The 12,058-nt window shown below is 36.1% G+C and overlaps 1 protein-coding gene across 3 annotated transcripts in view; it reads right to left on the bottom strand.

Moving 5' to 3' along the window:
- Positions 1-1,154: 1,154 nt before the first annotated feature.
- LOC121408056 (GPI ethanolamine phosphate transferase 1-like) overlaps positions 1,155-12,058 on the bottom strand; it is a 54,360-nt gene continuing 43,456 nt past the window's right edge. For 2 of the 3 annotated variants that reach the window (XM_041599378.1, XM_041599377.1), the window contains exons 17-19: positions 9,009-9,084; positions 8,071-8,240; positions 1,155-3,674 (exon numbers count right to left, since the gene is read on the bottom strand). In XM_041599378.1, coding sequence (XP_041455312.1) covers positions 3,554-3,674; positions 8,071-8,240; positions 9,009-9,084 — 367 coding nt within the window. In that variant the 3' untranslated portion in view covers positions 1,155-3,553. The remainder of the gene's footprint in view (positions 3,675-8,070; positions 8,241-9,008; positions 9,085-12,058) is intronic. The other variant, XM_041599379.1, reaches the window with a different exon arrangement.

A 12,058-nucleotide genomic window follows, 5' to 3' on the forward strand; every position in this document is an offset into this window, starting at 1 on the left:
TTTCACTTTTAGCTCCGGATTGGGTCTTTAAGGGAAGGAGACTTCCAAACCTTATAAAAAAAAACGAGGAGTAACAATGGCAGTGTATTGTGCGGAAGAAAATTATAGAAAACATCATCTAAAATACAAACCTAAACTAATTTGAAGAACATAAGACACCCATCATTAGTATACCTACGGGGGGGGCGCAGGGGCACTGTCCCCCCCTGACAATTCACAACCCATGCAAGGGACGTATCCCTGCCCCCCCCCCCCCTGACGAGTCACAACTCATCCCTGGCCCGCTCCTTTGAACTTGAAGACCTTGTTTTTTTTTCTGGTACGAAATCCTTTATTTGTGGTTGAAAATCCTTTTGTTTTTTGCTTCTCAATTTTTTTGTCGGAAGAATTTGCCCCCCCCCCCACTGTGGAAAATCCTAGGTACGCCACTGACATCCAAGTCATTTGGACAGTAGAGCACGTTTGCTACATCACAACTACTTTTTGGAAATTTCAAATATTCATTAGAGCTTGTAAAGCTTTCTGATTATAAGCCAAAATAATGATTATAATCAACATATTTTGGGGGAACTATTCTCCAGCAATATCTTCACAAACCGTGATTTTTTAATTAATCACACATAGATAACTGTTCTTTATCCTGGTTTTAAAATGCTATATTAATGAAAAGAACTGCATGTACACGAGAGGATAATTGTATTCCCTGTATAGAGTCACTCAGCTACAGAAAACAAAATATAAATTGATTTCAAGATAGTTCTAGTCCCGAATGTCCAATACTTAAGTCAATCATCCCATGGAGTTCAAGGGTATTGCCTATGCTGTTTCTATTAAACCTTTCTTTGAAAATTACTACCATTACATATAAAAGTTAATTCTGATACGTAATTACCCCCCCCCCCTATCTATCTATTCTATCCCTGTCTATCTCTCTTCCCCCTCCCCCACATCTCACACTTTTTACTGTCTTCCACACTGTGTTTAGTTGTTGTATCCACAAGCGTCATTTGAGATTCATGAATTTCACCAAACTAATCTAGTTTGAACACAAGATGGAGCTCTTTACATATTTCTCCAGTGTAGGGAACTGAACAGATTAAGCAGAAATCCATGAAACCAAATACGAAGTTACGAACCCAAGCAAAGACAATGTCTGAAATGTAAAAAATGCTATTTAATCGTACAACACAATGCGAAGAATTTCATCACACTTATAATTCTTGGTCATAACTTAAACTGACAGAAGCGATTCATGATATAAGACACCTTAGGTAAGGTTCATAGAAATATGTAAAGGCATTCTCTCCCCATGGTGATGAGAATATAATAGCTGGTCACGTGATGGAATTACTTTCTCATTACCCAATGTCCAATTTATCATTCAGTCAATTTCAAAAGTAAACTTTTTTAAAGAAATCTTGTATAAATTGACGATAATTTCGACTTCATGTGGAAAATATACACCACTGAATGATACTTAGGAGAAATTATTTGCTGACAAACAAGCTTTTATTGTCGTTGAGAGTCTTCTCCCTCCTTGTCAACAAAAAACAAATGAACAATTCAAAGTGATTTGTGGTTATTCTAATGGTTCTAGCCGTTGTAACAATCCCCAATACATAAGACAATCTGCACCACAGTGACAATAGCCAATTGTTACATGTTTTCAGTCTTTCAATTGACTAAAATCATATAAAACCCCAAAGTCTTTAAAAACCTCTAATCAATCAACTACACAATGAGGTTCAAGATGACAAAGAGAAACTTTATTTCTTGGAAACCTGTCTTTACAAGACCTAAAAATATTCCTTTACTCACATTTCAATTGAATCCAGGATATACTGTATCTCTTTGCATATAAACAATATTTTGAATACATCGAGGAATAATCCTTATTTCTTTCTGCATTAAAAAAACAAACCCACGTTATTTTGAACACAAACAGGAGAATTCACTTTATTATTGATAGATGACGCATACGTTGTTCTCTCTTTTATTTTAATCCCCCCCCCTTACTTACTGACAATGAATCTCTTAAGAGATCTGGACTTCTTGAGGTGTCAATAAACTTGAGGTACATAGATCATAATTAGAAATACTAGAAATAAATAAAGATACTATTTCACTAAAGCCCCTTTCACAATTGGTGGTATGACTGCGTACAACCGTTGGGATTGTGTGCAACGTATATTGTGACCAAGTCAAATGATAGCAAACGATTGCATGAGTAATTGTGAACGCCCCTAAATGCTTCCATATTCCTTATCCTAAACTTTATGATAGGCTAACATTCTTTAATGTAAGCTAGCATGGTAATTAAAGGCCTAATTCTTGAAAAATATTTATCAAGTACACACAATTATACTTTTTTCTATTCATTAGCATTGAATTAACATTAAAAATATAACATGATCACCCCCATACTACCATACTGAATTGACTTATTAGATTTAATTACTAAATGCAATACAAGTAGCACTCTATTACTAGTAGACTTGACACTGAATTACATGAAAAGTGATATAATAATGGTTGGGTGGATAAATTACTAAACAAATAAGAAAGCGATAAAAACACCTAGAGCATAACTTTTTAACCACTGCACATATGCTTGGTATAAATACTGTTGTAAGCCACATCAATACAAACGAAAGACTCATTTTAGTAAATATTCTCCATTACTCTGGGATTCAGAGTCTTTTTGTTTTAATAAACATTACATTGTGCTTTGGTTAATCACGGTACAATGCTGAAAGAGTTTTGGCTGGAATGTGTTGTAAATGATGTATCATGTATATAAGCTCTTGTACCATAAATTTTACAAGACCTCTTGACTGAAAAAAACATATAGGCACATACATACATATGATACATTAGAATACATCTTTGTTGGCAAGTAACTATTTTCTATAACTAAATAATTGAAATATATTTTCCTTAAGGCTTTTTTGTCTTTATCAAGTAGTATTCCTTATACTAAAATAATTTCCAGCAGATATTTCCAGAAGTTCCAAAACCAGTTTGAAACTTTTCCTGCATCAACAAAACAGAATTGCCATCAGAATAACTTAAATACTAGACTGTCCATATACTGAGCATGAGGTACCACTAATCCAGAGCTTAGCATCACATATCAAGAAAAAATATTGGAAGTTATTATTGGCACTTCTGAAAGGACAAAACATAAATAATATTATACGTGAAAACAATCAAATTACTTTCAGGTAGGAACATAAAGTACACAATATCTTGTGACTACACACATTTCACTTGCTTGTGATATTGCATTATACCCGAAGTGTAATTTCAGTGATTGTGAAAGTAACACACACAAATAAGGAAAATTGCAAAATTTCTAGTTTGTAATAGCAGATGTTTCAAGCTTCGAGTCAAACTTTGACTCGGCAATACACCAAAACTTAACTCTAAGCTTGGAATTAAACAATCATAGCACCTTAGTCTGAATGATATGGATTTCCATGATTTACAGCAGCACTCTTGCAGCATCCAATGTTTCTGAATTGGAATACATTTCATTGAGGATGTTTCTCATTCACCTGGTGTGATGTTTCTTGGAAGATCGTTTCCATGACAACGTAGTGATGAGCCTGGCTAGGAGCAGGAGTAGCATGATGAAGAGAATCATAGACATCACTATTACATAGTGACTTATACTAGTAGGAGAATGGAGAAGACAAAAAGAGAAAGGGAGGAAGGTAGAGAAAGAGAGGAGACAATGAAAAAGAGAAGGAAGAAAGGAGGAGGACAAAGAGGAGCAGAAGAAGAAGGAAGAAGGAAGAAGGAAGGAGGAGATGGAGACGGAGAAGGAGGAGGAAGAAGAAGAGGAAGAAGAAGAAAAAGAAGATGGAGGAGGAGGAGAAGGAGGAGGAAAAAGAAGAAAGTAGGGGGAGGAAGAGGAAGAGAAGAAGAAAGAGAGGAAGGAAGGAGAGAAGGAGGGGGGAGGAGGAGGAGAAGGAGGAGGAAAAAGGACGAAAGAAGGGGATGGAGAGAAGGAGGATAAAAAGAATAAACAAAACTTAATCAAATAATGAGGCATTGCATCAGTTCCTGTTTCAATATTAATGTCCGAAACAAAAGCAAGAATTAGACAAATATATCTTACTTGACAGTTGACGGCACATATTTCATTTATAAGATAACGATCTGATGACAAGGAAAGACTTCATACCACACACGCAGATAAAACAAACAATAAACCCAATTTCCCATAACTGCCAAACCTGCTGGTATCAAAACGTCCATTTATGTAATGTTGATATTATTGACAGGTGTTATAAAACATATACCTGGGAGACAGAGCCAAGCAGGTTGTAGCCTAAGGCATCTTGGCTAGTAAAGGCTTGCATCTGTTTCATACACACGCATCACATGTAAACAAAACATGCTGCTCAACCATGAAAACATCATGTTTGGTAAATGATCATTTCCTAGCAACAGATACCATTGGAGCTGCTCACTTCCACTAAAAGATGTCAAAATGTGAATATTTCACTATTTTTTGCATTTTTTCTACTTTTTATGTGATCTATATGATATATTATTCTATATGTCATTGTTGAATGTAATATCATTGAAGTCATATTCATCACATTTATATAAAGGAACATTAATCTCATATGGAAATGTTTGTTTTTATTCAAAACCAATGATGTGAAGAGCTCATTGGCCTATAACTTGGTCACAACAACCGTCATAATAGAAGACACAATGTACCTTCTTTGTGATGGCAAGCCGCATAGTGTTTTACCTCATAGCACTATTACAATATTCTTATGTTAGTATTTATCTTTTTGTATATGGGAATTTGAAGAAAGAGAGATCAAGCCACTTACATTGACGGTTCAAACATTTTTTGCTAAAACAGGAATCCATTGCAATGATGGCATTCATGTAAAGCACTCTTGTACATATCACTTCAAGTTTGTGCACTCGGACTCAGCATGGTCTGAATGAGAGTGGGCTATGCTGAATCACATAACACGTCGTGGGGGGGGGAATACACACAGGCTGGGGGTGATCCCCCCCCCCCCCGAGATGTTAAAAAAAAACCTGGGAATTAAAAAAAATGCCCCCCTAACTCCCCATTCACTGCAATGTTAAAGCTCATCCAATATTGGTTGTGAAAAGTTGCCCACGGAATTCTTTATTTGCCCAATACACGTACTTCAGAGAGTGAACAATCTTGCAATGCTTCGCAGTGCTCTTTATATCTACATGCAGGTTCAAATGATCTGTGTAATCCCATCAGAAAAATGACATGGGAATATACATACACCAATAAAATATCAAAAAGACATCTTGGCATGGCGTGTGATCATGATCCCCATCGGTGAGGGCGAGACTAAGGGGTGCCTTCTTCAACAGTATTCAAAAAATCAAATCAGCAAATGCTGAATCACGCATCCATCCGAATCCATCCATCCCAGGGTTCTATCAGCTATCATCACACCTATAGGCACAGTTCAACTTGAATATAAGGTGCCAAGAACACAATAAATGAGGACGAGTTGGCTGGGCTGGATTATCTTGTCAAACAATATGACTGAATTTAACAGGTATTTAATATGTGAGACAATGAGAGGGGCGGACGGATGGTGGAGGCGGATCAAACAGCTGAGTGTCTACACCTCCAGGCTAAAATGCTATAACAATCAATAAACAGCTGATCAACATTATCATACTCCATACCACATGGCTTCACATTCATCCAATCAAACTTTGCTGAATAACATCCGGTGTTTATGTAACAAGAAACCCAACCAAAGGCACCTTCTAGATAATACTGTAATAAAATAAATAATAGGTTCCTTGGAAGCTGATACCTTTCACAGGTCATATCACTTGATTTTGAAACCCAAGTGAAATCATACGATGGTAAAAGCAGTAGCCAATCCAGAATTCACCAAAAAAGGTCAGCTGACTTTGAAAAAATTATAAACACTCAATGGGAGAATTTTAAAAGGGGGAATGGGCCCCATTTGCCCCTCCCCCAAGCCCTGGAATCATGCCTGGGTAGTTGGTTACCTAAAGCTTTGTTTTTCATCTTTGAGAATTAATGACTAGTATCTGAGACATCATGGATAAATACTTCATGGCCTTGATGACGTAGAGCATCGTGGCCCATTGGATTAGTCTCTGGACTTTGAAACAGAGGGTCGTGGATTCAAATCCCAGCCATGGCGTAATTTCCTTCAGCAAGGAATTCATCCAGTGTGCTGCACTCAACCCAGGTGAGGTAAATGGGTACTGGTAGGAAGTAATTCCTCAAAAAGCTGTGTGCACCTGAATAGGTAGCCTAGCTTAGCCGGGTAATAATAGCAGGGCCCGCTGGGAGAACAGTTTTCGGAGTGGCTACCCTGGGTAAATATACCGTTATCATTATTATTAGGTAAATTAAGCCTGGCATCATTGAACATGTTCCTTTCCTGGACCCCATCTCATAAAGAGTTATAAATGACTTAAAATCAATTTTAAATAAGGCAACATGTGAAACCAAACAGAAATTGATAAAGATGATATAGTTACAAGCACCATCATCTCTATGAGCAGAATGTCATGCCTAGGTAGTCTACATGACCAACTGAATACCATATTTGAGATTGATTTGACAGTAATCTTTATAAGACAACATGCTGACCCTTATTTTAGACTACTAATACAAGGATAGATTAACTTGTGTTGACTGTATACTGGAATTAATAGTATATCGCATTGGAATCTTTGTCAATGAAGCAAATCATCATGCATGCAGACGTGTCACAAAGACTGGTGGAGCAACAATTTGACACGTGTGCATGCATGATGATTTGCTTCATTGACAAAGATTGTAATGCAATACACTAGTAATTCCGGTTAACAGTCAATACAAATTAATCTATCCTTTTGCTTGCACAGTTTACACTAACATTTCATTGTATTAATACACAACCCCCTCGTAAAGTACCCCAATCTGATCAACAACAAAACTACCATCTCGGGAAAGCTGAGGAGCTGCTTGAGGATTTCTATTGTAGGTTCAATGATTGCAATTTGTGACCAACCACCTGTGAGATTTTTATTGGAAATGAAATTGCACATGCTAAGCTTTAAAATGACGAATAATTTTTTTTCATAATTGATCAACAATAACCCACTAAAGTATTTGATTGAATGCAGAAAAAATTCAGTGAGAGCTTAAAGAAAAACAAGGTTTGAAGTTTGGGATTCACTCAGGCATGACATGTGTACACTGTGCCATATCAGTGAAAATTCCAAGCAGTCCAGAAGAGAAATGTTGTGACAGAAAACTCTTGTATCTCATCATTTATTGAATTTAACAACTTTAAATTTTGACAATATGAAGAAGAATTACTCTTTCAGATAAGCTAACAATTAATTATTTCTTTTGAAGGCCAAATGACTATTTCGGCTTTTTGCAGAGAATCTTCCCTGGTGATTTATTGTTGGTTTTTGGACGGCTTGCCACATATACGGTAGCAATAAATAGAATGCTTTGGTCTCCAATGTCAAGAACAGATAAATCAAACTGGACAGTGTACCTAGCTGACAAGCCAGTTTTTACAAAGCATATAACCAAAGATACAAGGGGAAGATCGGACACTTCGGCAATTTTTTGAAACACTTCAAAATGCCCCAAAAATGCTCCTGGGGAAGGGTGCCCAACAGCGTTGAGTAAGCAAACCTTCGCACATCGGAATGCGACTGTGTATAAAACATATGGAGAAAATGAGAGAGGGGAGTTTAGAGAGGGCTCAAGGGTGGTGCATGGAAATTATTTCAACTTTTATTACCCAAAAACCTCTGAAATATATTCATCTTTAATTTAAGAAAAATAGCTTGAATGAAAACAATTTTTAAAATGTAAAAATCATCCATTCCTTCAACCCTTCCCATTTCTCTCATATGTTTTGTACACAACCATCTCGCGATACGTAAAAGGTAAAAAGGTCGTTACTTACTCAACGCTGTGGGGCGCTCTTCCCGAGTGTTTCATTACACGGTCTACGTACTGTCCGATCTCCCCCTTGTAGTATCTTTGATACAACCTACCTTGTCCCTATCTCCAACCAGCTGCCCGAATCCCTGACCAGAAAGAAGAAATGTAATGCCATCGCATCAGAGAGGAGCAGAACGACTAGATAGAGTGAGGATGTAGGTAGCCTTAGTAGTATATGTATAGCTTGGAAGGCACATGCTACTAGCAGGAACAAGACCACATTCTGTCAAGTGAAAAAATCAATTGTGGAGGTGAAAAGAAATGGTTTAATTACATTTGGTACAGAGGGTTAGAAGATTACAAGTGAGGATATATAAGCATTTAAGTCAAGAGCAGGAACGATGTCATTTTAAGTATGATATAAATTGTTGAATCAGAATAAATTGTCATCAGAAGTGATTAACTCTAATTCATAGCATGTTATTATTTCATAAACTTTATATTCTTTTATTTTTTCTTCCAATTCTGTTTTTTGTTAATTGAAAAAAAAAAACGAGGGGGGGGGGGCGTTTCACATAGCTGTTAGTAAGTTCACACATGACTTAATTCAAGACTGATTAGTGATTACACTTCATTTCTTAAATCAGATACTCCAAATATTATGTTTAAACATAATGGGAGTGAACTGTCTATTATTCACTTGAAATCTTGACAAATCACAAATATTGTATTCAAATGCTGGTTAACAATGAAAATTTAAATATAAAAAAATCTGGTTCGAATGAAGTTGAACGGACTACATATCATTAAGAATTCATGCATAATCTTGTGTGTGACTTTCTACCAGCCATTATGATACACTACCCATATCTAAAGTGTGTGGATATTCAAATTTGTTGTAAATGAAACTGCATTGAAATAATGATATATTTGATTTTTGCAGCATGGTTGTGGGACGATGCAAGAAAGACTAAAGAGAGACAAAAGTGTAATTTCAATTATGTGAAAATCAAAACGGAAAATTCCTAGACAAAGCATTGTATATAGTTACCTTCATAAGAAGTAATGATCCCATGATGAATGGATTGAAAACTGTCAGGAAACAATACACTGCTGATGGATCAAAGCTGTAAGTTTGAATGATACAATATAATTAACTAGATAACAAATTAATTTCCAATATCTAAATGTCTAAGTAATCATCATCATCATTATCATAGCAATAACAATTATAATAATAATATTCATGAAGCAATATCTATCTAATTTTTTATTCAAAGATGCACTACATATCACCAAGCTTCAACCCAGCTAATGTTGCCAGCGCTTGGTGCATTCAAGAAAATAAGCCTAACAGATGCATGTTTCATAAAGCTGTCTGTAAGTTACGAACAACTTTACGCACGCCTAGGCCCCGTATTCTGAACTCAGGTTTAAATCAAACTCTGGTTTAACTATGGAGAGCCGATTGGAGCACAAATCCCTGACAGTACACATTCCATTTATTAACTCATATGACACCCAAATTGTTCATAATTGTCTGGGAATGACACCTGAAGTATCTTTCCTCACTATGAAAGCAAAAGGAAACAAAATAGTAAACATATGAAATATACAACATAAACAGAATTTTTTAAATATTGGCTCTCCATAATTTTAGCACAGACTTAGACCATGGTCTAAGTTAAACTTGACTTCAGAATACTGGCCCTAGTGATTTGTTTTCTATTTGAGCCAACTCAAGGTAAATTGTGGGTTTTTCATTTACAACAAGAAAATGGTCACTGGTCATTTTTGTAGTCTTTTGTACCTTACAATTAGTTTTATGAAATGGCATCCAAATACCCATGCACCTCGCCCAGGTTGAGCACTGCATAATACATGTAAATTTATTGCTGACGGAAAATATTTCATGGCTAGGGCCAACAACCATCTCATTGAAAGATGATAAAACAAAACATGACTCCCCCCATTGTCGTAAGGACATGCCCCATCCTGAGCAAAATTTCATTTTAATTTCCCATTCCTTGAAGAACTAACAATAATTGATAGCTATAACATGGATACCTTCTAAACTTTGATTGACGAATTGAAGCTGTAAAAAGTAGCATTTTACTGGTCATGGTAGGATATATACCTTCTGATGAAATTCCGTAACTAAAATCAGTGGATTATGATAAAGTGGATTTTGGTCAAATTCCATGAAATGATTGCAGTGTTTCCCATGGTCTCAGGAAATGTAGCCTTAATAAAGAGGAATCTGTTATTCTGTTGTCTGGGTGGTATAAGTAATAATAATAATTCCTTCTTATTAAGCGCTTTTTCTAAAGTTACAAAGCGCTCTACAAAAGTATATTGAAATGTTCTCCATAGTCTTTAGAATGATATTTGATCGGTCATGTTAGAACATGTACTTCCGAACTTTGATTGCTGATAATTTGGATGGTAGGTAGTATAACATGGACTTCTTGAATAGGCAGTGGAGGCAGCACCACCCCCCACCCGATATTTTTTGGTTGGTAAAATGAAAAAAAAACATTGTAATTTTGTAAATAGTAAGTGCTGTCACAAACACCAAATTCAAGCTGTACAAGTGCCTTAGAATACCATATTTTATTCTCCAATACTTGAATAAGAATCCTCACATTTTAAAAAATACACATATATCCCCCGCATGTTTTGCATGAAATTCGAAACCGCTCAAACTGTGCGATGATTGCTTCCTGAAGAACGGTTGTGGCCTCACTTACACTAAAACCAGTTTAAGAGGGCAAAGTGATCATCAAAACCACATTGCGAGGTGGTTTTCTGAACCGGTTTGGAAGATCACTTCCAAGACCACTTCAACCATTTTCATAAACTAATTTCCACTAAACTAGTTTAAGGATGGTAGTGAGAAAGGTGTCATAGTTTAAAATAGTCCCTGAATTATAAATGATCAGTCATGGTGAAGAAATGTATTTTTTAAATTTTGATTGTCAAACATTTGAATGACAGCTGTAAAGGGGCAATTTGTTGTCTGATTGATACAGGTCTATCATATTGTCATCTGTAATCTCAGAATGACAACTGATCAGTCATGTTAGAATGTATACCTTTCACACTTTGATTGCTTGTTGTTTGAACATTGGCAGGGATTGTAAATCACAATGTTCTCTGAAACTCTGAACTATAATTTGACAGGTAATTGGAATGGAATGTATAGCCTCAATTTCTCATTATTAGAAGTGGGAATGGTAGCTGAAGGAAAGTGGATTCTACAACTGAATGGTACAAGCATACTATTTGAAAGACTTGAAACCTCAAAATAAAACTTAATCAAAGTAGAATCTCTATCTATTTATAATAACAATAATTATACAACTAATAATGTCTTATTTACCCAGGGTAGTCACTTCACTACTTATCAACTGTTCTACCAGCACAGAATCATATGTTATCATAACCCTTCGCTATCTAAAATGCAGAGCACCTGGCTAGAAGGCTGGTGTCACAGTGGAATTAGAATTGCATTTACTTGTGTGTATCTTAAGATGATACAGATTAAGAGAGAGGTGACCGTGAGATAGATAGAGAGAGTAAGAATGTGCTTCTTGTGCCATTGGTGGTGAATTGTGAATGATAGAGAAAGATGATTAAATGAAATTAGAGATGAGATTAGTCATGAAATTGAGGATTAATTTTCTAAGGTGAAAGAGGCCCTAATAGGCCATTGAAATGTCTGTGAGTAGATTTGCTGAAAGAGTTTTAATTTCTTAGTGTGAAATGGTCTAGTCTGTAGAGTCTTCAATGCAATAGATAATTGAACTGCATGCCTTAGTTTATTCAGCCCAGGATAGGCCTTTGTGTTTAAGAATTTTCAGGTGCAAATAAACTTTGGACATGTTCCTTGTAATGAACATGTAGAAAAGTACAGTTGGGGCACACACTCAGCCAGTTAGAGGAGGACATGCCGAGCCTGGGCATGGATCCTCAGAAGATTTTTTCATTTTATGATTTCTTCAATAATTTCTGGTCTAGTCTTCTAATCCTCCTAGTTTGAGAACAGGAGAAGAACCTGTTTTGACAGGGTATTTCATCAATTCTGTATATGCGTAGTTA

The sequence above is a fragment of the Lytechinus variegatus genome, chromosome 2 (genome assembly GCF_018143015.1).
Source record: "Lytechinus variegatus isolate NC3 chromosome 2, Lvar_3.0, whole genome shotgun sequence".
Lineage (NCBI taxonomy): Eukaryota > Metazoa > Echinodermata > Echinoidea > Temnopleuroida > Toxopneustidae > Lytechinus > Lytechinus variegatus.